The sequence below is a fragment of the Streptopelia decaocto genome (genome assembly GCF_964273445.1).
Source record: "Streptopelia decaocto genome assembly, chromosome: 6".
NCBI classification, from domain to species: domain Eukaryota; kingdom Metazoa; phylum Chordata; class Aves; order Columbiformes; family Columbidae; genus Streptopelia; species Streptopelia decaocto.
Window position 1 is genome coordinate 34,271,820 of NC_138660.1, and position 27,925 is coordinate 34,299,744.

General features: G+C 39.3%; 1 protein-coding gene across 7 annotated transcripts in view; it reads left to right on the forward strand.

Moving 5' to 3' along the window:
• Positions 1-27,925, forward strand: part of AGAP1 (ArfGAP with GTPase domain, ankyrin repeat and PH domain 1) — a 365,836-nt gene that overhangs the window by 117,347 nt on the left and 220,564 nt on the right. For 5 of the 7 annotated variants that reach the window (XM_082055530.1, XM_082055531.1, XM_082055527.1 and 2 more), the window contains exons 3-6: positions 923-1,010; positions 17,322-17,407; positions 21,139-21,280; positions 24,911-25,045. In XM_082055530.1, coding sequence (XP_081911656.1) covers positions 923-1,010; positions 17,322-17,407; positions 21,139-21,280; positions 24,911-25,045 — 451 coding nt within the window. The remainder of the gene's footprint in view (positions 1-922; positions 1,011-17,321; positions 17,408-21,138; positions 21,281-24,910; positions 25,046-27,925) is intronic. The other 2 variants (XM_082055532.1, XM_082055533.1) reach the window with 1 other exon arrangement.

Below are 27,925 nucleotides of genomic sequence, written 5' to 3' on the forward strand. Positions count from 1 at the left end.
CAAGAAAAATGAAGGTGTTTATTTAAAGCGTAGAGAAGGTATATCCTCCAAACCCTCCTGTCCCCTGGGCTGTGCATCCAGGCTTTGCTCCTGCCGGCTGCATCTGTCCTGCTGATTTTAGTTGATGCTCAGGCCCAGGGACAAATCAGCAGGACTTGTACTGGCTGGCAGCACAAAGCTGAGGTTTGTGTGGTATTGTGGGAGTAACGCAGGCAGGCTTTGAAACACCCTCGTGCCCCTTTTAACGCAACAGAAAAGGCAAATCTCTGAGTCTTTGACATTTGAGAACCTCTGGGAAGAAAACTGGTTTGGTGCTGGGGTGCATTTGTTTTCTTCTGCCTGGGTTTTTAAAAATAAATGCTTGCTAACCAGCTTAACAGAAAAATCTCATGTGCTTTAAGATTGAGTACTTCTGTTTGATTGTTGGATGTTCCCTGTTCTGCAGATGTTTAGTCATGGGCAGTTTGAGCTGTAAACTCATTGGTAAAATAGGGGACTTTAACAAGTCACGGTTGGTATGCCAAGATATGTCTAGAGCCATTTGTATTGTGTGTGTGATTCAGTAGTGAGTCAGTGTGAGTGAATAGCCTACGGAGGTATTTTCCAGCATGAGAATTTAGCAATGTGTTTATATTTTTCAGTAAAGAGGTGACAAGTTTGTTCTGAGCTTCCCGCTCCTTCCCTGAGCTCTCTATATTGCCTCATGTTCCCACTTTGCATCAGTGGAGAGATGTAGCCTTAACTTTTTGGCGGATACCTTGTTGGCATATTTGAGAGCGTTTTTATTGTGTGCGCTTTCTCCTCGGCGCAGAGAAGTTATTTCTGCATTAAGTTTTTGCTTGAATATACTGGTTTGGGGGGGGATTAATTGAAGTTTAATTTTCTCCTTTTTTTTTTTTTTTTTTTTTTTTTTTAATTCCAGGGGATTGTGGGTAACCTAGCAAGTGGCAAGTCCGCCCTTGTACACCGGTATCTGACTGGCACGTATGTCCAGGAGGAATCACCTGAAGGTATGTGAATATGCAAATTTCACTTTTTTTTTTTTGTTTCCCCCCCACAAACTACATCTTTATTCATTTTTAGTCATGCACAAATGAATCAGTAAAGATTCTGATTTGCTTTTCCAGTGCTCATGGAGATTTTTTTCCTTTAACACTCTTCAGACTGAGAGAAGTAAATACGATTACTGTAACTGTAGCTTTTTCATAACTCCTCAGTGTCCTTAAATACTTTGGCACCCCTTACATGTCCATATGGGAAACTTCTAGTCCTGTATTGAGGAAAGCTGACTGCTCTCAGTAGTGCTGCTGCTTTCAATTTGGCTCTTGAAAGCTGCAATTGCTGTATCTAGTGCTACATTTCTACGGGATCGAGCCCTTTGGCTTTGGTGTTGGGAGAATAAAAAACTTCACAAGCCCAAACTAAAGATGTAACTTGTTCCGTGTTTAATATGTTAAATCTTTGGTCTTCAAGTTGTTTAAAAAAAATGTTCTCGTGCCATAGAAAATTAATTTAGAACTGAAAAATGTTGTAGTGATTAACATTAATCTAAGTTTATAGCTTGAAATCAAAAAATATAGTACCTTATAGTGGTGTATCTTACACTAAATACTTTTTTGATGATTTTTTTTATCTATTTTCCTTATGAACTTTTAAATCCAACTCTGAGACACTGAATTTCTGGTTCCTTCTTTTCCTTACTGGCTGTTCCATTCTTTGCAGATATGGATGCAGGTAACTATACATTGTCTTCATGGCAGCTCTTGTTTTGAAGAGACAGATGGCAGTTTCTGTACTATAGCGTTTTCCTTTGTTTTGTGTATCATTTCGATTTGTTTCCTTTTGATTTCAAGTCTAGTACATATCACTGTTTTGTCTCTTGCTGTAGTTGTCTTTTCAGCAATAGTTTGTAGCTTCATGCATCTATGGTAACATTTGTTTCAAATTAACTCTTACCAAAGAAAGCTATTAAGCATAGTACTTGACATTTTAACAGTCCTGAATTGTAGTTAAAATGGGAGGAGAGGGAAAGGGAGGGATGGACAAGGCTTTCTCTTGTTTAATTGCAGTAAGCAGTGAAGTCTTCCGTTTTATAAGCTTCCCTTAAATGTTTTTGCTGCTTTGGATCTAGGACTGGTGGGGTGATAACTGAGCCTTGCAACAGATCTGCATATACATTACATTTACGCTGCTGCTGGTGAATGCCGATAGCGAGAAATGGTTGTGGAGTTTGTAGATCCACTGAATGCAACATATCCTCGGCAAAAATTAGTATCTCCACAGATATTTTCATTTCATTTCATGAACGGGAAATATTTGTTGGTTTTGTGTTTTTTTTTCTTTCCTTAAAAGATTGAAATACATTGATTGTTTGGAGTGTTACTAGTATTCTTCTCCTAAACTATGAATATTTTAGATGATGTTCCTTGAGTGTGTTCCCATCTGTCGTCTTTGTCTTCAAAGATTTTTATTTACAGTGCTTGAGTGGCGTTCAAACTGTTTTTCCTGAAAGGATTAGCTGACAAAAGCGGGGTCAGATCATTCCTTTGCACATAAGTGTAGCTGACAAGCCTCACTAATGACACCATTCCATTTCATTAACAGTAGAAAAACTGGAATAATTAAGAGCTCTAATTCACCTTGTAAGGGATAGGCTCAAGATTTCTAATCAAGTTAGTATTAAAGGAAATCCAGAACATACAAATTATGCTTAGTAAACATCAGTAGTAGTGATTTGTTAGTGTTTTATTTCTTTCTCTTCCAAGCATAATTCCTTACACTGTCTTTCTATAGAACATACAGCAGCAGTGTGGATGGTTCGGTTGCATTGCAGTGCAGGACTCTTGATTTTTATATTCTGGATGGGAACATGGTGCTTAATAAATCCAGGCAAAGTGTAAGCCTTTGTGTTGGAGACCAGTGCGGATCCTTGTCTTTTCTGAGGTCCTTTAAACATTTTGGATTGTTAAACTGGGTAAAGAATAGTTTGTATATCAGGTGTTAAGGTCTCAGCTGCTTGACTGTTTAAGAAAACAAAAGTTTACTGACTTCGGGTGGCTTACTACCAGCAAAATTTATCAGACATCATATAATTAGTATCTAATTGGTAAAATGATGGATGCATGCTTCATGTGAAAGTGGTGATTAGAACCAGGGACCCTTATTTCTGCTCTCCTTTGCCTTCTGAATTGCTACAATTACCATGAAACCTGCCCTGAATGAGACAAGTGCCAGAGCTCGTGTAGGCATTAAAGGCAGCTTTGGCATTCCAGTAAATAAATCTTAACTGTATAAAGATGGTTTCATGTTTCCTCCAGCTCTTTTCTGTAAGATGAGGTGTTTCTCTTGCCACCTGACACCACCTCCCCACTGAGAGGAGGAATCATATCACATTGAAGTGTAAAGCAGTTTTCTCATTGTCTAGTCCAACTTCTATTTCTGTTCAGAATTAATTTTAGTCTCTAGTGTGATTGCAACATGAGAACTTTTGTTTTCTCATAGAATAAGTCTTGCCTGGGGAGAAAAGTAACTTTTAATCTCTTCCTTTGCATATTTAATGTGCACAAAGATATATTCTTGTGTGACACACTTTTAAAGCAGATGCATTTTGATGTAAAAAAATAAATGATGTATTGCCCTGTTACAAGTCGGGGACTTGCAATTTTCTTCTATAATGATACAACAGGAAAGTGATGGGAAACAGGGTAATTATTAAAGTGATTTGTGATCTCCTAAGAACCTTCCAAGTGACTGGAAGAAAATCTATGACTGAACAGCGGATGTTGGATTTTTTTATGCAGCTGAAACAGCAACTAAAATGTGTGCAACCTGGTATCTTTTTTCACCAGTCTAAATTTAATTCTACCTGTAGGAACAAAGTGAGAAGTGGTGTGCATGGAATTTGAGACCAAGTACTTTGCAGTCCAAGGTGAATTTAAGTTTACAGGCACAGTGAGTGTCAGGAATATTCTGTTACTGTTGGGGTTTTCATTTCAAAAAAGCCATGGAGGTGTAAGACATGACTTAAAGGCTTTTGCACATCTCTGGCATGTCTGTGAATACCCTAATTCATGTTATGATTATTTCAGGTTTTTTTTTTCCAGTCAGCCTAATAAAAAAAGCAGGTAAATTGTTGACCAAGGTGTCTCAGCTGGGATGAGGAAAAAAAGAGGGTTTTAACCTTTCCCAGTGTAGCCGGCATTGCAAGTCTTCTGGTTGTATCTCTGATAATCTGTGAAAAGGTTGTAAGGGTGCAGGTCTCCACTATCATGTATGAGCCTGGCTTTAAATAACTTAAAGCATCACTTATTGCCTGAAACTGAAAATTACCCATTTTGCTGCTAGTTTTCTGAGAATTTGTTGTTATTTAGTGTCAATCTGCTCTACTTTGACATTAAAATGAGACACGGATGTTTTAAATAGGTTAATAAGTAAATGTTGGGTTGTACTTAACATTTCTTGGAAGAGTAAAATGTTTTTGTGCTCTCAAAAACATAAAGGCAGCCCAGCACCCTGACTTGAGTGTATCTTTGTGTGGAGGAACTTGTGAATATAATGTAAATAAAAATGTAGGATGTGAATCTTTGCAATACTGTCTATTCCCCGCTCTCCAGGTTGATAATGCTTATGCTTCTCATGTAATACACAGTACAAATGACAGGCGTTGGAAGCTCTTACAGGGGATTATTTTACCACTAATAGGTATTTTTTTTTTAACCCTGTGTTTTTTTAATCTATGACTTTTTATTGCTTATACAAGATAAGGTTATTCAATTGCCATTGGTTTCTTCTTTCCCATTTCCTTTTTGTAATTGTAGCCCATTTTAGTTCTTTTTCTCGCTGGCTGCATCCGTGGGGAGCTACACCTGGGCACCCCCAAACTGGGACCTGGGTCTGTCCGTGGGGGTACAATGCATCAGATTTCAAGTGCCACTTAATTTCAGTTAGAGGTCTCTTAGGTGTGAAGGGCTACAATAAATATGTACCCCAGGAAGTGGTATGGAATAAAGCCTTTATGTGTTTCCCAGAAAGCTGTGGTCATTTATTTTCGTTCCAGACTTGACCTAAAAATAATTTTACACTTAGCAGCCTTCACAGAGTAACTTTTTTCAGTACCTGCAATCAACGGTCTATCACTTGAGTAACAGGAATGGTCTTAAACCTTAATGTTTATTACTAAAATAGTAAACAATAACAGGAATGGTCGTAAAACTTCATGTTTATTATTAAAATACTAAACCAAGTGTCACCTTCAGCCTTCCATTTGAAGAAAAAGGAATGTAATGAAAGTACCATGAAAGTAAGCTGCCAGCCTGTTACCCAAACGCGTAGAAATTTCATAGTGGGGGGTGGATGTCCATGCTTTTCAATTTCTATCTAGTAACTATATCCGTATCATGTTACTTCAGCAAAGTGTAATTATGCAAGGGAGATTGAGAAAGACCACTGTACAATTTCAGCTGCTGTTGTTCAGCAGCCCCTCATGAGACTTTTGCCTGACCACAGAGTCTTACAAAAATACGTATACAGAAAGTTCAGGTGTAATCTATTAACCTAGATAACCTTCTAGTTGGTGCCGTTCATGGAAAAGGTCTAATGCTCCAGTTGCTGAGATGAAACCAAGAATGGAGATTGTTCTTCTGAAAAAAACCCAAAAACAAACAAACAAAAAATGATTGTTCTTTGCTTGCATTATGTTAAATTAAGTGATCAGGCAAGCAGGATGGGAAGGGAATATCATGTTTTGACATTCTTTACACCTGGATGTGCTATGGGATTTACTAGTGAGATGGGGACCGCAATTTGGTGTTTCAGGCTGAATAGAACATGGGGGCTGCAGCAGGATTGGAAAACCTCTTCTGTAACAGCAATTCTCATCCCCTTCTTCCCATGTGCAGGGTAAAAATATAGTTTTTCCTTCTGTGAGCAATTAGGTTCATAAGGTTGCAAATCTCTTCACAGAAGCCATTAGCTATTTTCATCTAGTGATTTTTTTTTTTTTTTTTCCAAATATGTAGGAATCTGGGGGCCATGTTAACTAAACAACCAAATGTTCTCTTTCATGAGTAAAAGGAGGATGTGTCCCAGACTAATCTGTGTGTTCCGTTCTCGGTGAGCAAGCCGGCTGAAATGCAAATGAAGAGCAGAGAAATTTGTCCTCTGAATATGTACTTACAAGCTCTTCTTCAAAGATAGACTTCCATGCTTTTTCACTCGTGGGGTCCTGGAATTCCATACAGTTATCACCATACATGTAAAAATCTATACATAGCTTATACAGGGAGATTTTAGAATAATTCCAAGTGCGGGTTCAAAAAAGAAGCGTTAACCTTAAAGGAGCTGGATATTGCATTCATTACAGCATTTGAACCACAAAACATAGGGAAGCTGAGATTTTTCATGTTAAATTGAAATCCTTAGTGCAATGTTCCACAAGCTTTACACAGCACTTTGTGGGGCAGCTGAAGCTATCAGAGCACTCTTTTTGTCCGTAAAAATACAGACAAATGCCGTGTTGTGTGCAGGAGACAATGATGACTTCAGACATGTGTTTCAAAATTATCTCCTTTCAGTTCTTTGTCTTCTGTTTCGTTATAATACTGTCAGCTGATTATTTCTATTTGACATTTCATGCTGACATCCAGATAGAAGATAACACTTGTCTTTTTTTATCATTTTAAAAGTATTGCTGCGGTTGGCTCTCTTGGGCTTTTTGGAGCCTTTCAGGCTTAGCGTAAAAGAGCGTGTTTATGTATTCTGCAATCTCCCCTCTGCAGCCCTTCCCTCTCCTGGTCCCCCTGAGACTGGCTCTGTAGGTTAAAGAATTCTTTGAAAACCTCTGTTCCAGCCGTCAAGTTGGCTACTGTTTAAAGTGCTGCACAAATAAGGAACAGTGTTAATTAAGGGAAGTTAAGTATTTGCTCTTTTTCCCGGGGGAAGATGCTGAAGAAGCAGTTTTCTAGGAGGGGCTTCCATTTTTGCTCCTGTGCCTTGAGAGTTGACTGATCTTTAAGATGATGTCTTTGAATTACACCTTGGACATTCAAAGGTTTTGATGAGTGATGTGTGTAGGATTTGTGCCCTTCTCATAACAGGTTCCTCTGAAGGTTGTGTCCCAGGTAAAAACTGCAGTTCAGATTTATAACTGCTATTTCATCTGTAGGCTCTTAGCAGTAATAAAAGTGACTCTTATGTCTCCAGTGCTCTTTGCTGCTGTTGAGTCAGAAGCCAGGCTGGAGGGGCTCCTGCTACAACAAGGACTTGCCTTCTGCCTTATTTTTCAAATATTTTTCAAATATTACTTATAAGTCATAGCCCAGTGTTTAGCTCTCCATCCTGAAGCAAAATTTCAATGTTTCAGCTTGTATTTGACTTTTTTCTTGTTTTTGTTTTCCACCCTTCCATTTAATCTTATTTTGTTTTGGGAGTTGTAGCAGAAAGCAGCGCATAATAGTTAGCCAATTATATTCACAATATGTTTAATTCTCAAAAGACTTCTGAATTTGCTGCTAGAGCAGGCTGTCATTAGGCTTTCTACCCATTTTAGTAATGCCAGGGGCCTTGGGCCTTGCAGAATGGCAGATTAGACCCTGGCTACATGACAATCTGGATTCCGTGGTACTGGAAAGGCAGCTTATTCTGCAGGAGGTGCAGAATCTCCAGAATGCTCCATCTCATTTCCCCCCATGTACAAAAGGAATAAAGATGGATGGAGGGAGAGTGGCTCAGCTTCTCTCCCAACTCCCATTGTCTGGCTTTTCTTCTGGGTGAGAATTTTAAACAGACAACGTGTTTTCCTCAGTGCTGCTCATTCTGAACCTTTCCATGTATATTTCTAGGGCTGCCACTTGCCATTAGGTCATCAATCTGAAAAAAACTTGTCACTTATTTTAGTGCTGTAATTCTCGTTCCTCATTCCCTCTCCTCCTTGTTTCTGAGTGATATTAATATAAAAGATATTTAGTGAAATACAGAATACAGATGAAAATGAATTTTTGTACCTGTAAGATATAGTATGCTCTTATGTAATGGCCATTCTGTTACCAAAAAAACCCCAACCAAACAAAAAAACCCAAAACAAACAAAAAACCAAACCAAAACCAAAACCCCTTGGGTTTCCTTAGCAGACTTGATTTTTTGTGTGTGTTCAGACAGATTATAGTATAATCACAGCTAGTTAAGTCCGGCTTTAACTTCAGGGTTGCTATTTGCAATGTAATACTGTGAATGCTCAGATATTATAGAACCCAGCTATAAACTAAGTATAAAAAGCAAAGGGATATTTTAAAAATAGAGAGAAAAAAGAAGCCTGAAGTCTATGCTTATAGGCGTTTTTAGCTTATCTTGGTTATGCAGTTCAGGGTTTGTTAGTATGTATGTGAAGATCTTTGAAATTATGTTGGAAACTTCTGGAGTTGAATTTAGATGGAGAAACTTTGAGCAGGTGTTGGCAGGAGATTATTTATATGGTAGATTGAAAGGTAGAAGCTGTGTGAGTATCTGGCTGAGCAGGGTAGCATCTGGAAAGGGAAGTATGTGATAAAACATTTTTTTAAGGAACTGCAGCAAAAAAAGAGCTATGGTATAATATTTTAAGTTGTGGGGCTAACTTTGTAAGGAACTTTGTTTGGAAAGTGGTATTTTGGGGTGTAAGCTTTTTAAACTTGAAACGACTGGTGATGGAAACAGGTAGGAGTCTACAAAAGTAGCATCACATCCTGCCCAGGGAAGCCGATTGCTGCTGGTTGGTTTCTGTCCGTCTCCAGCTGGCTTGATAAAAATAAGCGTTTAAAATTAGACTTGTAGTGTATATACAGTTAGTGGGAGTGACGTGTAAGCAACTGTCTGCACCTGCTGTCAATAAAATAAAAAGTAAAAACAAACAAACAAAAACCAAACACAAACCCCAGCACACACGTAAAGAAAGGCTATGGGATATGCCTGATTTCCTATCTTATTAGTATAAATTGAACCATTAATTTAATTGTAGACCCTTGTCAGCTGACAATATGGGGACAGACAGGTTATTCGGGGGATCCTTGGTGGGATGATGATAGCACTAGATGTGGCTGTTTGCCTTATAAAATGATGTTTTCCTGACCATATTGCCAGGGTGGGAAGCTGCGAGTACTGGTCACACCCCTGTAAATGTACAAATACCTTTTCTCTCTTCCGTTTTAATACTTATTAAAGCATAGCTTTTAAAAATACTTGAGTATGTTCATCTGAGGAGTTTTACTGTCTGAGATCAAATATATGACATTCATGGTTGTGCCCTGATGAGATTCAAATAAAACCGCGCCCAGTTAAGAGATCAGGGTGCTGATGAGAATGCAGCGGTGCAGGAATCTTAAAATAATTTGAAATTGCAGTTGCAGGATTCAGTGTACAGAGAAGGTCCTGCAGGTGATGCAGCTGTGGCTGCAAGAGGCTCCTGGCACTCAGGACGTTGGGGTGACTGTTGGAGGAGGAGGTTCCTCGCAGGTTCCTACTTGTTATTTTTCCACCCCTTTAAACTGTCAGAAGTATTTTTTCACATGAATGAACTATGAAGAAGGGCACACTCACAACATGTAACATATTCAGCTTTTACTTGCTCAGTGCCAAAATTTTTGTGTATTTATGTGCAGTAGATGTCAGATGAAAATATATCACTGCATCATGTTGAACTGGTGGATGTCTACTATCTTGTTTGTGGGGTAAATTTGGAGATAGGAGTGCTTGCTTGCAGGGCACAGGTGCTTTATCACTTTGCAGACAGTGTTTCAGAATTTTGCAAATTCGCACTAGAACCTCGACCAGGATTAAAATCTCAAACCTATTTATTGTATATAAAATCTGGTATCAGTTGGTGCTGTGCCTTTCTTAGGAGGAAAGACAACCATAGATTCTTTCCAGTCAAGTGTAAAGTGGTCGGTGTAATTCTGGTGTAATTTCTAAAAATCAATGTGCTGCTTTAAATACAAATGCTTTTGCTATGATGCTAAATAGTAGCATATTGTACTATTTCAGCTGTGTCACATCCTTCAGTATTACCTAAACACATTTTTTTAAGTTGTCCTTGAGAGGCGTGCTACCTGTATGGCTTCTGCTGAAAAGGGAAATAGAGTACTACTCCCTAAACGGGCTTAACAGATGAGGAGATTCTCTAGTTTGTGCAACAGATAATCAGATACTGATTATTTTGTAAACAGGATACCCTGAGGCACAGGGATGCTTCTAGCCAGGAGAGTGAAATCATAACCATACAAGATTTGAAATGCTCTGAGGGCAAAACTGTTTTAAAAAGCACATTAGCAGTGGGTACTTGCCGGAATCTCATTCTGCTTGTCAGCTTTCCTGCTGGAATATAGTTCCCTAAGTTTATACCTAGAATTTTGGTGACTCTTGAGTAGAGCTTTGTATCTTTACTTCCATCTTTACTTATCTCCTGCGGCCGGTCGGTCTCTGGGATGCTGCTGCTGTTCTTTCCAATCTGTTTTTCTAATTTGTTGTGGCAATGTTGAATTACAATCCCATTTTTCTAATATCATTGCCGTCCCTCCTGCTTCGCTTCATTATCTAGAATTTAAATAACGTGTTACTTCCATCTTCTAGGTTATTAATCAAATACTTACATGAGACTCGAAACTCCTGCAGAAACTTGCGTCGGTATCTTACTTTTTTAAAGATGAGTCATTTGATGAGTACCAAGCACGGCTTACATCTGCGTCTGCACTCACAACTGTAATTTTATTAAGACTGGGCATCTCTAATTAGCTTACAAGCAGTATGTCACAGACAGCAGCTTTCTAGTGAGAATATAACATGCACTACTCTTCTCCAAGGCCTGTCTTCATGTCGTGAAGGAACTTAATTGCTCAGAGGCTGGCTCTTTTTTATACTAGTTTATCTTGGTGGTTAATTGATCATTTTCTTCTCCTTCCACCCGAAATATAACATTGAATGGGAATCTCAGACTACTTACTTCTGGCTTCTCCTTTTCCCTATGCCAGGTTCTTCTAGCAGAGAGATAATGTGCTGTGGAATTTTTCCCTCCCTGCACCCAAATGTCTAATAACTGTGTTTGTGTGTAATAACGTGTGGGTGGCTCAAATAAATGCTCTTTCCAGACTGGTCTGTGAAGCACTGCATTTTTTTGTTTTGTTTTCTTTAGATGCTGGCAACTGTTTAAATTAACTAGAAGCAACTGCTGGGTATTTCATACTAGTTGGCTGGTGTTGAGCTAAGAGTGGGTTGCAGCAGGATTTCCCCCCGTTCCTTATTTGTTTAATTTGCAGCCCCAGTCAGGCTGCTCAGGACTTTCCTACTCTTTGTTAAATTATTTTATACCACGTGGAAATGAGACCAAATGCCCTTGCAGAAATGTCATTCAGTGTCACTGTCTTGATATGTTCTCAAGATGAGTCCCCTCCATCCCATTTTCTGTCTGGATTTTAATTATGGTCTCTAATTCTATGCAACTTGAGAAGTAAACTTTTTTTAAGTGTAAGCCATGTTTTCCTGAAAGCTTAAAAACTTAAAATTCAGTTGATCTCCATGGAAATCATCACCAGGTTTTGTGGACCCATCCAATCTAGCACTGCAAATATTTCAGTGAATGTATCTCAAAATTAAGTTTTTAAATGTAATTGCAGCTGCTACTAAAATTCCAATAGTAAACCTTCTTTTCATGGAATTACAACATCTTTTGGTGCTTCCTTGTCAGTTTGTATGTAATGATAAGATTATCTATATGATGTGATTATATTACATCGTACATGGTGCCTGTGTGTGTACCTTGCTTTAATTGGGTATAGCTTGGTAGTCTGATATTCTAGCCCATTATTTGATCCGTGTCTTTTCCAAAATCTGTTGGGAGAAGCAGATGGTGGGTTTCAAAAGGCTCAGTCAAGGTTGTTTTGTTGTTTTGTTTCTTTGTTTGCGTTTTTTTTCTTGGTTTGGTGTTTTGTTTTGTTTGAACCCTGGTGCTTTGTTGGGAGGTGGTGCAGTTATCTGCGTGCGGCTGTGGTCTCGTGCCAGGGTGATGCTTCCCCAGTCTTTGCACTTCTGTGGTTTGACGCTGCACCCAGCTCAACCACATTTGGTTTCTGAAGTCTCGTCTAGCACAATATTTGCATTAAGGAAATACCCAAGAGCTTGCTTCTCATGTGGCTCAGAGGTAGTTTGCAATAGTCTCTTCTGCTAATGCCAATGTGAGTTGACATCAAGCGCTGAGCACAACTTGATGTGGTAAAAATTCAGTTTTAACGCTTCTTGTGTGATAATATGCTTTATTGGGAAACACTGAGAAAAAAACATTTTGAAAGGATGGTTTATTTAAATAAAAACTTTGGGTAACCTTGAGCTGCAACACTGGCATTGGTTTACCGGACTCTTGCTGTCATTCTTCTTTGGTGCTTCTGCATAGCTGCAGATCTTGAGAGCATTTATTGTTTCTGAGCTTAATCAACAGTTTTTAATATATTTTGTCCTGGATGTATGAACAGAAGGAATAGGTGGCTTTTAAACGTGTTTCCTTGAAGAGGAGCTAGATTCTTGTCTTTTCCGTCCTAAGAAAAACAAAAAAAGGAGACTGCGTTTGTGAGACAACTGGCCACTGTTGTCAAAATTCACGTGTCATTGGGAGTACAAAATAGAGGCTTTTACGGCTGCTTCACTCGTCCCTTTGGTCTCTGCTTCCCTGCCTGCCCTGCCCCCACAGTTGTGGTAGACGTGGGCTTGTCATGCGCCCAGCCCCCCGAATTTATCTTTCTCATATGGCCAAATAACTTCATCCCCGTGGCAATTTGCTTGAATAAAGAGCCTGGTGAAGGCAGACGGGCCTGGGGACACAGTATGAAAATCAGCGGTTGCTCTGGTGAGCAATTACGCAGTGGAACAGCTCTCGGCAGCCAGGCTTTCAGAGCAGGATGAAAACCTCCATCCACGCAATTCCCCGTGTAGTAAAAAGCTTTTGCAGTATTGAGCACCTTTTGATTACAAATGTGCGTGGTATTTAAAGCTAGTATCAATTTTTACCAAAGGACAGTTTCTTAGCTCTTCTGATTCGAAGGGTGAACCTTTGTAGAACGATGTGCATAGAAATGAGATTAGGAAGCTTTTGTTGATTCCCTCAGCCTGGTATTCTGACTTGTGCTGGGTTTTTAGCTGTGGTTGTAAATCACTGACACACAGAATTTATTTAGCTTTATATTGATCAAAGCTGTATTTTTGTCTGGAGCATTTTATAGTAGGAATCTGGCCTAATGCAGAGAGGAGCATGGTTGGTTTTATGGGTGGCATCAGAACCACAGCTCTGTTTTGTGGTGGGTACTGTGGTTTATACACAGCAGTAATGTTTGCCGCCTTATGCAAAATTCTGTACGTGTCTGAAAATGAGTCTGTGTGAATTGATAATGATCTTGCCCTGGAAACCTGGGAATAATGCAGCGATTTATGAATACAGAGCTTTAGAGAAAATAAATAAATCACATACTAAAATCCTCCCAAATTAAAGCTTCCACACAGTTTCAGTGATTTGTTTTTATAAAATTACTGTCATATTTCATGAAAACAGTTTCCAACTCCATCTGTCTGGCTGTAGAGAGTTATTTAGATATTCACTGGCATGTCTTTTATATGGCTTTAGAGCTGGGGTTGGGGCTGCAAGTAAATATATAATAGTTCAGCTGTTGATTGCACATCTTGCGCTCCAGCATCTTTGTGCTTTGACGTGCCTGTTAGGACGTATCAGGAGCCGTCGCTTCGTCCTTCAGAGCCATAGTCCAGGCTGCCAGTCTCTTTCAGTGACCTCCTTTGGCAGGTGCATACAGTAGTTGAGAAATTCCCTCATTAAAAAGCTGTGTGTGTCATAATACTGATGGGAGTGGAACAAAGCTCACCACCTCCCTTGGGACTCGCGCTGTGTTTTTTTGTGCTCATTCTTTAAATTAAGAAGATCATTTCTTTGTTTTCAGTGTCTTCAGTTTAGACAGTATCTTGTGCCTCCATCATATAGACAAATACATTAAAAAAATACTATGGTATTTTGTAGCCATGGGAGAGTTCATGACTTCTTTGACCAGTTGCAGTAGTTCAATATTTGAACTGGCTGGTCTCTCTGCTTTCTTCTTTCCTGATGCCCCTGTGACACTTTAGAAATGCCAAAGATGTTTTGCTTTGTTTTGTTTTAAATTACTAGTACAGGCTGAACTGTCTCAAAATCACTGCCCTTTCACTGCTTTTACTTGCTGGGCCTGGAGATGGGTCATGTCAGGGCTCGTCAAGGCAAAGGCAGAATCAGTCAATTGTTTCCCTTAATCTTATGACCACAGATATGTGCAGGACAACCGCAGAGCCCTGGTTTCACACACTGGCAGAAGTCTGTTTATTCTTTACCGTTTATACTTTTGTTTGTGTAATTTTTTCATGTCGAGGTAGGTTTTCTTAATCTCTGTCCTGTGTAGTACCTAACGTTACGTCGTGCGCATGATAAAGGCTCTTTAATGTTGTAGAAACACTAGTTAATAGGGATGCATCCTGCTTTGATCTCAAATTTGCATAAAATAATTTTTATTTGGGGGATGAGCGCAAGTCTCCTGTTACATTTGTGTATCTTCAGATTGTTTTTAAATCCTTGTTTAAGTTCAGAAATGCAGGGCATTCTTTTAAACATTTTGGTTGGTGGGGTTATTAGGTTTAAACTATTTATTGTGAAATACCTAAACCAAAACAAAAATAAATGGATGCATGAGGATGTGCAAGGAACTAGTGCATATTCCAGATAACGAGCTCACTTGGCTTTTAAGGTAAAGCCACTTGAATAGATTTAAATTGCCTATATGCTGCTCTTCCAGCGTGACAGACCTTGGTGATGATGTGGTACAGCATGTCAGGATTTGAAATGAATACTGGAAATAAAAATAGAGTATCATTGTACTGAGCTGTACGCACAGTGGGTTTTGGAGAAGATGAGGAAGAGGTGTACAAGCTGGTCACTTAGTGTGGATTCGTATAGCAAGGGAGATGTTGGGTAACTCTACACTGTATTTGTTAAATATACACTTCTCAAACCTACCCCTGCAAACATCATCTCTAGTGATCCTGAAGTGGCTCTCAAGAATAAATCTTGTAGTGCTCATGCTTGTGATCTGTGTGTATACATTTTAATATTACATGGGTATATGAATTTTTTTAAAAAAACCTCTCTATTTAAGCTTTTTATTTTACCTTGTCTGTACCTTCTTTATACCTCAGAGGACCATTTGAAGATACAGTGAGACCTGAAAGGCATCCTGTTGACAAGAGGGAATAATGAGTTGGCTCTTGAATGTGTTCAGTTTGTGGTATTTTATAATTAGCTGTGTGAACTTGCAGTGTTTAAAAAAAGGAAATAGGGAATGGCAATTATGCAGAACTTCACTCTTCGATCACATATATATTGCATTTCCATTGTTACTTACAGCTTTAAAGAGCCTCTCTGGAGGGCTGTATATAAGCAATTCATCTTACTTAACACTTCATTATGAAGTGTATACAATTAATTGATGACATATAGAAATAATGATATGGTTATTAGAAACTCAGTTCCTGAGAGCTGAGACTAGTTTCCTTTCAAGGTTTCACACTTGATTTTGATTATTCTATTCAAGTTCAGTAATGATGTATATTTACCTGCCACTTGGTCTTCGAAGGCAAAATAGAAATTCAGCTTGTGAGCAAGATAATGAAAATCTATATATAGCACTTTTACTCCTTCTGTGCAATTAAACAACCAGAAATGTGACAATCTTAATTGTTGCATGTTTGGTACTGCTAAGCTGTTCGTAGTAGGGTAGGTCTATAAAGAAAATAAACAACAACAAACAACAGAAAAACAACAACAGCAAATCCACAAACAAACCCCTGTGTTCTTATGTCTTGTATTAAAAACAAAATGCGTTTAAACATGCTTAAGTACTGTACATAGCTGAGTGATCTTGATTTGAAACCAGCTGTAGTGGTTGGGCTGTGGGAATGGTGGGTTTAAGCCAGGTTGTTGTTTCCCCGAGGCGAGCAATTTTTGTGCAAACGTTTTGAGGATCCGCATTAGCCTGTGTGCGCTGACTTATGTGCCCGGAGAGCTTGTTTGGAGAACAAGTCAGAGTTGTTCACCCACTTACCATGTGTCTAAATGCATTTGGTTTGATAGTATGAGAACTTTTTAAGTAAGCATACTTGGGGAACAAGATTCAAATTGGAAATAATTCCAGTTAAAAAAAAGAGGGGTAAAGAAAGGAGTTTAGCATGTGTGTCAGTAGATATGTTTTATCTTAGCCCAGTAAATGCAGATGTGAGGCAGTGGGACGATGCCAAGACTGGAGGCTGTGGGCATCAGTGGGGAGATAGGAGTCCTCTGCTTCCAGGAGAGGAGCCTGAACAACCCAAAGGCTTAGCCAGGCCAAGCTTGCTAATCCTGGCTTGGGCTCAGTCACACCAGAAGCCTGAAATGTGATTTGTTGTTATCTGAAGTCCGTCATGAGACACAGCAGGATGCCAGAAATGTGCTTAACCCCAAAGGAAAGCAATCCCAGTTCTGCCCTTGGGTCAGGCTCGAAGTCCCCATTGGACCAGTGGACAGAGAAGGGAATGGGGCAGCTGCATGGCCCCGTTTGGTTTCTTAGGTTCGGTGCCAGCTCTTTGGTCTTCACAAGCACTCAATATTCTACGTCTTCCTGAAATAATAGGATCAGGAATAGAATTTGGCTGAAGGCTGCGATGCTGCTCCTTTTATTTAGATATCAAAAATAGGTCTTTAATTCATCCTGCTAGTAAGTTGCATAACATTCTCTGTTAAGGTACCACCATTGTAGTTTTTTTGTCTAACGTGTCTAGTATTTTCCCCTAACTGTGGTTTGTGAATATAGAAGTATCATTTTCATAACATTACATGTCTGCTGTAAGAACTGGGCTTCTCTTGAGGAAATGCTGAGACACACAACAAATTTATTTTAGTTCTAATAGATAACGTTTGTATGCAACTGTCCTATGTTTGCATTTCTTAGAGATACATTTCTCACCATTTTAAAAAACAGCTATATGTATCAAAACCAAGTACACCTAAATGGGAGTTGGTGTTTGTAATGCAATTGTTGGCTTTTTTCCACATTAGCCTTATTTTTAATGTGACTTACATAAAAATTACTTATGAGAGTTATGTGCATATGAACTTAAGTTATATTCACGGTAGATGATTAATTTGAGGAAGTTCTTAAGGACACCTTTTTTCCACAAGCGAAGCCTTTTTCTGTTTTGTATTTTTTACGTTTTTCAGTTCTGTAATGAGTTACTCTGTGTGACAGGTGGGAGATTCAAGAAAGAGATAGTAGTTGATGGACAAAGCTATCTGCTGCTGATCAGAGATGAAGGGGGCCCTCCGGAGGCACAGGTGAGCACTGCACCGATAGAGCTTCATCAGCCCAACACCACGGGTTCCTTTCTTCAAACAAACAAACAAAAACAAAACACAAACCAACCAACCAAATATCACACCTTCCTTTAAGAGAACTGGCTTCGTTTTGTCCTTTCCTGGGTTCTGCTCATATTTCTGTTGGGAAAATGTTCACATCACCCTCAGGTGAAAAATATTCTGTTTAGAAATTATTTGGGATTTTGATTATAGAGCGAAACTGGGTAGTAAAGGCACACGGTTAACGCGCACTGAATGCCTAAGCAAATGCTTCCAGTGGTGGCAAAGCTGCATGTTAGAGTCATACATTTTCCTTTGAGTTACATTCTCTGAATTGTTAAAATACAAATCAGATATATGTACAGTGACACACATACTTGTGTACTAATATTTGCATTCCCTGTTGCTTCCATGTTTTGCTCCCTGTGCTGTTTAACGCTCGGCTCGGCATCGCTGAGTTCTCAGATTTCTGACTTGGTGCCTGTGTACGGTGTTTTGCCTTCTTGACTGGGAGAGGGTGACTCACCGGGATTTGCTTTTGAGAAGACACCTGTGGTTTTGTGTGTTTAATTCTGTTACTCTGTTTTGAGCGATGTGAAGTGAAGCATTTGTTTATATGATGCTTAAATCACCGCAGGCACAGCCAGCCTGGCTGGCTGTCTTCAAGCATCCTCCTCCTTGTCTCCCCTCTACCTCTTCTTACCTGGGCACTCAAGTGTGCTGGCTGCCGCTGGCCTTGCTTTGCTTGGCTGATCAATAGTGGATCTGCTTCCAAAAAAATAAAAAATCTAGCAGCAGGAGCTGTGCTATCGCCAAACAGCTGAACGGGAGCGGTGCCAGCAGCAGCAGCTTGTGTTTCAATGCTCCACTATTGCTCATTAGCTGCAGGAGGATTAGAGCAGGGGGGAAGGTGCCCGGATAAAGGAGAAGAGAAAGGAGGTGGAGGAAATGGAGATCAAGAGAGACATCCTGGAAGGAAGTTAAAATAAAAACAAAAAATTAGTGTCGCTGACACATCTGCAGCCATGTGAGGCAGGAGCCTAAAAGAAGTGCTCTGTTTGAGGATGTGAATAATTTGGCTGAAGTACACAACAGCTTCCAAGCCCTGATGCTTAGAGAACATTCCCTCACATAAAAGATAAATGCTGGAGTTGTAGAGGTACACACAGCAATGTAAATATTTTTGCACCTGAAGATTTGGTTTTGCAGAGTTCATTTGCATTAACTGCAGGCTAATAAACAGCCATGGTGACAGTTCACCATCCCCTTTTTTTGGCAGGGAAGGAGGGAAAATGAACTCACCTGAAGATTCACTTTCTGGATCTATGATCTCTCATGTCTAACATAAGATTGTCTGAACAGGGAGGTGGTCAGATGCACTGGCTAATGCTTCTTCAGTCTTGCCACTGTCTAAGTTTGTGAATATTGACCATTCCTTTTCCTCACCAGGTTTCATTCTGCTTTTACTGTGATCTTTTACAAATGTGGTAGCCTCCTGCTGTAAAACCCAGTTAACATAACTGAGTTATAATGAGCTGTTGCATGCTTTTGGGGGGGGCTTTGTATGTGTTTTGTTTTGTTGATCATTTATGGTTTGTTTGTTTTGATTTTTTTTTTGGGGGGGGGGTGTTTTTGGTTTTGTTTGGTTTTATGTTTGCTGTTGTTTGGGTTTGTTTGTTTGTTTTTAATTTAGAACTTTCATTTATTGTTTGGTTTTATTTGGACTTATCTGGAACAAACAGATCTGCTCTATCACAGTAGCAAGGCTGAAGAAGGATTTGTATATCAGCAGCTGAGCCGTCCTCCTTATTTCAAGCTATTCCCTGCACAGTGGTGTGGATAACACATCCTGGATTTCCAGACCTTCTGTGTGTTGTCCAAAATTCCTTTTGTTTTTAATATCACAGGTCTGGTATCCACAAAGCTTAAACTTATTTTAATATAAAAAGAAAAGTAAGAAATTACTGGAAACATTTTGTGTCTGGAGGGCACCACATTGAATAACCACCCTCTGGATTTTTTTTTAATAATCTTCATTAGAAGTCTTCTGCTACATACTGATGAAACATTAAGAAAATTTAGAGACACCGTTAGCTTCCAAACTGATGCTTTAAGGACATTATAGCTGTAAGGAAGAATTCTTGACATGATGCTGCTGAGTCCAGTCAGTGAGAACCATTTAATTATAAGACTCCAAACCAAGTCCCAAGTAATGATGCTGTCTCTGGTTAGATCTTCTGGTTTGAACAGTTCAAATTTAGTAGTGTGGTAGCTGGCCTTATTCTGGCAGCAACTATGCTGTGTGTAGATAGCCCTATCCCTGACATCTAGATGATTGTCCTCCTGACTGCCTTGAAAACTGCAAAACATTTTTGTCTGTTTTTTTACACTGTAACCATAATATGTGTGTTTGGTTTCAAGTACAATACAATCTCAAATGTGCACGTTAACTTAAATTGCAGGCTAATATGCTGTATGAAAAATAGGCAAGAAGTACTGCTAGCTCCTGATTCTGAAAAAGGAAATTTAATGAGCTCAGCAACTTTAGTACATAACTTCATACTGCTGGCTCTTTTTCCTTCCTTTTGCATATGCAGCTGTGGATGCCTTGCTAAAAACTGAGATCGTGTGAACCTACAAATCAGTGATTGAAGCAGTTTAAATACTGCTGGTAAGGCTGAAGTAAAGTGCTTAAAAACCTAGGCTAGTCTCATAAAACTTTCAAAAATGTGAAATAGAAATGTTTCCCAAATGAACCCTCCTGCAGCCGTTTGTATGTCCAGTGTGTCCCCAATCTACCTGGCATATTGCAGTAGTAATAGAATAAAAGGTATGAATTCTGATGGCTGAAACTTGTTTCCATTGGTTTAAATTTGGGTAGGAATGGAGTCACATAGGGAAAAATAAAGGCAGTGAGGTAAGCTTAACTTCAGTCTTTTTTGGATGTCCTGTATACATTTGTTGTTATATTAAATATATTTGAACAATCTTATTCCACTTGTGAGCTAAAACTTTGTCACTTGCATGGACACGTAAGCAGTACCTTGCCTTGGCCTGTGTGTCTGCACGTCTTTTAGCAGATTACTGATGCCAAGAGAGAATAGTTTGTTTGCACACTGAAAGCTGGATGAGACATTCAGTACTGTTTGCTTAGAATGTCTGTACAGTGAAGAATTGGAAATTTGAAAAGAATGGTTTTGGACATTCCTCAAGATGTGAGAATTACTCACAATGCTTGTAAAACCACAACTGTAGTATTTGTCCTGGCATTAACAGGAACAACATCAGCATGCGTGCATGGAAAGCACAGAGTGGGAAAAAAACACACTAAATGGGGTGCTCAAGTTCCTAGAAATAGGTGCTTTTCATTTATAATTCACAAATTCAGAATTTTGAAGCTGTCATGTTTTGCTGTGAATCAAAACCAGCGTGCACTATTAGTAGTTGGGCTTGTAATACCATATACCAGTGAAGGAGAAATGCAGTTGTGAGCGTGGGGAAAAGCCTTCATGTACCCAGATCACCATCACTTACAACGATGAACGTTGATTCATCATTTTAGCAATGATATGCCACTTTTAAGGCCTTGTTTATTATCACTAACGAAGTTTCTCTGATGTGTATTTCCCTCCAAGTAAGGTAAGAATGTTCATCTTTTTTCCTGTTCACTGCTTTTCTCACACTATGCCTTTTCCATTTTTATCCTGCAGTTTGCCATGTGGGTGGATGCTGTTATATTTGTCTTCAGCTTGGAAGATGAAATCAGCTTCCAGACTGTTTACCACTACTACAGCCGGATGGCAAACTATCGTAACACTAGTGAAATTCCAATGGTACTGGTGGGAACCCAGGGTAAGTGCAGTTTTGATTTTTGAGCATATTTCTGTGACCCTATAGACTGTTCCAAGCTGGCAAAGCCACATCCTGTCCTGTCCCCTCTCTTCCATCAGTAGTGACATTCTGATGATGAGAGCTTGTGAATAAGCTGGCAGTTAATCAGCAGGGTGGTGTTCTGCCCTCTGGGCTTCCTCAGCTGGCTTTGCTATGGGCCGTGGCATTGCAGGGCCTGGATTGAGACAGGAGACAAATATCCATGCAGCACCCTTGGGAAAGGGAGTGTAGGACTTTAGCAATGAAAATATTTAACAAATGTTTTCAGTTCTTGCTAGTCCCTTGCTCAGCAGGGAGATGCTGACATTGAATTTGGGTAGGTGAGTCAGTTGTGTAATGAAGTTCTGACATCAGACCCATTGCCATTAGTTTGGCAGTGGAGAAGTGACCAGTATTTCAGCATTCCTGGGAGGCATGTGGATCAGAGATTAAAAACCTACAGTGCTGTTTAAGAAACGGAACTGAACTGTGCCCTTATGCAGTCTCATACCATTCTTCAAACCAAATGGAAATGCAACTTTTAACCTCCTGAAACAATCCCCCCCATTCTGTTTTTCCAAAACCCCTTCTGGAGCAGCAGCGCTAGCCATAGCTATCCCATGGGGAAATGCGGCAGGGGAAAGGTACCAACAATATTTCAGTTTATTTTTCATCTGAGCTGTCTTTTGTGCATCCCCTGCCTTGTTTTGCCAGTTGGTCACATTAATGTTTCATCAGTTTCCCAAACTGCAGTAGGTTTGCAGGGAGTAGACACACAAGTTGAGGCCGTTCTGTACCTGGCCATGTAGATGTCCCTCCTGTGATAATTCTTGCAAAAATTAGGAGTTCCTGCATAGGTGCCAGACTTGAGACTTCTTACTTTATAGAGCTGCTGTTTCGGAAGCATAGTACAGATGTTTTTGTGAGTTCCTTTATGATGAATCACTCTGCTCAATATATTGTTAGGTTACTGTGTCAAAGGGACAACACAAGTGTCACGAGTTGCTCTTGTAGGTTCAATTTTTGGGTATCTTCCCTTTGAGTCTGGTGGCATTGAAGCTTTTCATCACTGTTTCAGCTTATTCTTTTGTCAGCCTTGTTGTCAGGGAGCAGTTTGCCTTCCCCTGCCCACTGCCACGTGTGGGCAGGAGGAATCGCAACTGGGCTTTAGGGCGGAAACAGATGACAAAAAATGAAAAGGGAAGCAGGTCCACAAGAAGTCCTAGTACAGCAGAAACTACAGCCAAAAAGCAGAAATGAACTGCTTTGAAGGGCCCCACTGTCAGCTTAAAACTGGAGCTGAAAAAGGAGATGAGGAAACATTTCCATGAGGTGCTTTCGTTTCTGCACTTCTGGCACTTTGGGGTATGGTTTCCCATTTCATTCCAGTTATTAGTAGAAAGGAACTTTTCAAAGAAAAGGCAGAACTTTTTCAAAATATGGTTTCTGTTGCAGTACTGATACAAAGAGGATTTCTTTTTAAAAATGAGACTGAAGATACCGCTAGTTCTGGGAGTAAGCATCAGAAGAAAATACAGCTTTTTGACTACATTAACTGTCAAACTGTGCAGTGAAATAAAATATATTAAATATATAAATATACCTGATAAAAATATATTTGAAATAAAGCTGTTTGACATCCAGCTTGTTGGTTCTGACTGTTATTCTTGAAATGAGCTGTGAAATGAATTATCTCCCAGAATGTCAGCACTTGCCTGATGAAGCCAGACGTTCTCCTCTGCGTCACTGTTCTGTGACAGGCCAGCCTGTAGCACTGAGTTTGCTTCAGAAATCACACTTTATGCAGCCATGGTGTTGCTTATCAAGCAATTCCTTTCTGGTTAAATGTTTTCAGCGCCCTCTGCTGATTAAAAACAGAATCTGCTGTTAGTGTTCCAAATAACTGCTCTGGTTTTAATTAGATCTCACGAGAAAGTAGCAATAATAGGAGTTGAGGTACAGTCATGTCATGCCCAGAACTGAGCCTCAAATACAGGATTGCAGTAGGCACTGACTCGGTGCTAATGTTAAAGGCATGATTTTTTTTTCCAAAGAATGAAGGTAGTTTTGCTGCCATGGAAAATACCAGGTTTTTAGGAAAACATTCTGAGCTGCTCTAACTGCTGAAACTGGTGCCTGGTGTTGGTAAGGTGGTAGCTGCAGAGTTTTGTGGAACAGGTTGTACTGCTGTCTCACCTTACAAGGAGATATATATATATATATATATATGTATATGTATATATCTGGAAAAAAAATAATAAAAAACCATATCACTTTTCAAGATTTGTTTATATCATTATCACTTTATAAACAGTCAAGCAGTATAACCTTTGTATAGTTTTTTCTATGATGCAGCAGCAATGAAGAAACTCTTCCTTCATCTGTTAGTGGAGCTGTTCTTTTTTTTCTAGTATAAAGTTTTTTTCGGCTCCTATAGATAAACTCTGGAAATTTGTGTTAAAAAGCTCATGTGAAAAGTAGCTCTTGCAGAGAGGTACAAAGTATTAATATTTGTTTAGAAAAAGATTGGTTTTATTGGCTGTGCAGGATGTTCACACAATGTCTCATGGGTGCCTTTGCATCGAGGTTCAAGGCTCAAAGTAATTTACAATAAGTTTCCCGGATCCAGCCTTGGTTGTGACTTGGCAGCCAGGTCACAGCATATGCTGTGACTATATCAAAAATCTGTGCTTCACATTAAACTAGCAGGTGTCCGCCCTGACCGCTTTGCCTCCTACTTGTGCACCACTGGCTGTGCTGGGGCAAAATGCAGAGAGAACCAGCCTAAAAAATCAGAAGGACTGAAAAAAGCATCCAGGGAGAGTTAGGTGAGGAAGAGCTGGACTCTAGATTTTTAGCAACATGACAATTGCAGTCCTGTATGACTTTGTTATTTCTTATTTGCCCATCGTGATTTTTTTTCTCCCAGGTGTCTTAGTATTGGCTAGGTCGTTTGGGGTTTTTGTTTGTTTGGTTTGGTTTATTGTTTGTTTGGGTTTTGCTTGTTTTTGGTTTTGGTTTGGTTTGGTTCATTGACTTTTGTTTGGCTTTGTTGGTTTCTTTTGTTTGTTGTTATATTCTTCTAAGAGAAGCATCTCTCGTGCAACTCCAGTGGTTTCCCTGCTTTCCCCAAGCGTTACAGTTATACCTGGTACCATTTCTCCCCCCATGTTCTTGTCCTTACAAACATGTGATATCTTGTGCTTCACGCTCTACATGTGCAGGTTACTTGTAATCCACTGCTGATATTTATAGGAGGCCTAAAGAAGTCTTTTGACATTTCTTTTTACCAGCCATTTGTTTTTCTGTGTGTAATTTTGCATCAGAACTCATGTTCTTTCAGGTGATTTTGTGTTTTTTACGGTTAGTGTCCTGAATGTATTCTAAGGTAACCAAAAACGTTTTTTGGTTTTTTCTGACTTTTAGAATCTGTGTGTGGGTAGTTTTGATAACAAAGTATAAAACTGGAGTGATGTGCACCCCTGTCATTTCCGAAAAGTTCTTAAAGTCTCATGATTTGTACTTCAGTTCACTGCTAGGGCACAATTACGAGATGTTTTCAAATTATATTTAAATATGTATTTCCCCCCCCCCCCCCCGCTGTTGTTGTAGATGCTATAAGTTCCAGTAATCCACGTGTCATAGACGATGCCAGAGCGAGGAAGTTATCGAATGATCTCAAGAGATGCACTTACTACGAAACCTGTGCTACTTACGGACTCAATGTGGAGAGAGTCTTCCAAGATGGTAACGATTGCTTTTTGCATCCAGAATCTTGCACAACACTCTAGCTGTTTTTTTTAAATAACCACCAATGTCTGAGAGTACTTGCCTGTTTTGCAAGCATTCATTAATGTTTCATTAAAGAAAATGCTGGTTTTAAGGTATTTGTTCTATTATATTAAGTGAAGTCAAGGGCTCCTTATGCTGATCACAGCACATGTACACTGTTGTATTCCATATCAGCACCTTTAGTCTTAAGCATCTTAAGCTGGTTTTAGTCTTTTATCTATTTTTTCAGTTTTCTTCAGTGCTTGCTTTATTATTTTGACAAAGTTTTCTTTGTTTTTAGTGCTCATGGATAAGTTGAGAGGCTGTTTGCAGAAAGCAGTTGAAAATTGTCTTCCACACTTGAGAAATTCAGATTAAATTGAGAAAATTGTTAGGAACAGAGAAGAAGTAGTAACACATGGCATTTGTGGAGTGTTAGAAGTTGACAGTTGTGTTGTAGGGGTTTAGAAGTAAAGTTGGCTACTTAACAGTGATTTAAAGCATAATTAGCAGCAATGTTCTAATTTGCCTTGTAGAAGGTATTTGGGATCATTGTCTACCGTCTCAAAAAAAACCCTGAATAATTAAAATTCTTTCTGACCATCTGTAACTGTTGTGGAACAGTTACCCCTTGGAGAAGCGATATTGAACGTGGTCGTTGCTGTATGAGATGGGCTTTGTGCACCCTCTAGTGGAAATTCATCCAGGTGTCTTGGGGCTTTGCTGTATTCTCATCATGGTTGTCTAGCAGCTGTTCTTCTGCCTCTAAAAACCTTCCTAATTATATTGAAATATTTCTCAATTCGTTCTGGGGTTTATTTTGTTGCCAGCTCTTCATTGCAGGGACCTTTGCTGTCTGTGGTTGTGTGAGACACTGTCAAACCAACATGTATCAGAAATGTGGGCAAAGAAAGTGAAAATTTTAATAAGCACAAAACATACTAATTTTTGAATAGAAAAAAAGAAAGCAAAACATTCACATTTTTAAACAGGAAACACGACATGCACTGTGCCAGGTTTAATTGCAAGTAAGAGTGTTTTTACCTATCTTGTTGGTAGGATTTTAGATAATAACATTGAAAACTGTATCTTTGTGCTTTGCTCAGTTTTCTCTTGATCTAGTTGCAGAAATTGCTGTTTCCACTGTCTAAATTTTCTATATTGAATATGAGTTTCAAAGAACCAGTATGGTTTGTTAATGCTTTTATTTTTGAGCCCTAGCTATAGTTAGATTTTTAAATATATATTCCAAGTCATGGTGTTTGTGGATCTTGGCAAAAAGCTAGTGTGACAAACTTGTAAACTTCCAGGAAGGTTGTTTGTCTCTCTGCTATATTTCAGTATTAAGTAAAAAGTCTTGACAAAGATCATGTGTTTCAGAAATACCAAGGTTTTGGTTTACCTACATGGCAGTCAACCAAGTGTTTAGTAGCTGCCAACTAATCCGATTAGCAATGTTTCTGTATAAATGTGTTACAGTCACCAGACGCGTCTGGGAGCGAATCCAGTTCCTGATAATTTTTGCTGTTTATTTCAGTAGGAGACAAAGCAACTTCTTAACCCCATTAAATGAGGAGGTGTGAATGAGCAGTGCAAGTTGTTCTGAGTGAGTGCTCGATCACAGGACGCCTGGTTGGTGCAAATCCAGCACGTTCCAGTTGAATGAACGCTTAACAATGTGTTTTAGCGGCTTCTTCAGGGGGTTCATACAGTCCATATACAGGGCACCAAGGAATGGCAAGGAGAAGAAGTAGAGAAGTTTGGAGAAAACACCTAAATTATCTTTCCTTTAGAAAAAGGATGTGAAATATTGTCTGATTTGTGGGCAGGTAGAAGGAACGGTGGGGAGAGCTGTCACTTGGGGCTGAGCCTATGTCACCACTGCTTTAATGACAATTAATGCCGTGAAAACCTTGGACTAATGAGAATAACTTGGCTTTTTTTAGTTTCTGGCAAAGAACAGGTTATGTGAAATTGTATTCAATAGAAAATAAAAGCTAATAGCATGAAATGTATGCACATTTTACACACACACTCCAATTTTGTTCCAACTTCATTGTATGGCATGAAATACAAACTGTACCTAACCACACCTGATGGAATCCAGTAAAATTTGCTGCAGTGGCTTGTGACTTGACATCGCTGGCTCATCATGGTGTTTAAATTGGCTCTTCTTATACTAAAAGAGTTGGGCCCTTTCTTCATCAAGGGAGCCAGGTATCTGCCTGGTTGTCTGGGTTTGGCCCTGTACCCATGGGGTTTTATGTTTTGTGTTTGCTGTGTTTTGGTGATGTTTTTTTGTCTGTGTGTGGGTTTTTTTCCTTTTCTTTTTTTAGATTCAAGGGAATTCTTGAATACAACCCTTGAGGGACTCCCTCTTTGCCCCTCTCAAGGGACTTCTGAGCTCTTTTTGCTCAAAAGCAAGCACCGCACAGCATTGGTTTGTAACTTGGCTTTGTGTTCAGATCCTCTCCAGAATAAATGGAGCTGATTATCCAACATCAAAAGCCTAGTCTGGCTTAAAACAAACACATCTTGATGTAAATATTGTCAGTAAACAAGGAAAAGAAGAGCTGAGGGGAGGAGGAACAGGATAGAAGTAGTTCTTCACCCAGTATGCTCTTAAGCATTTCCTATTATTTTGAGGTAACCCTGAGTCAGTGCCAGCAGCTGGCCTAAATTCAATGTGTTTTTCAGTACATTTGAAAGAGGTATAGACTAATTTTTGCATTACAAAAATGTTCATTAATAGATGAAGGCATAAGATGGGTATTTTTTCAGTTGTTTATAGCTAAAGAAAAATATTTGTTGACAAGTTAGTACCTGTATACAAGGTATGGAGCTACTACACTCATT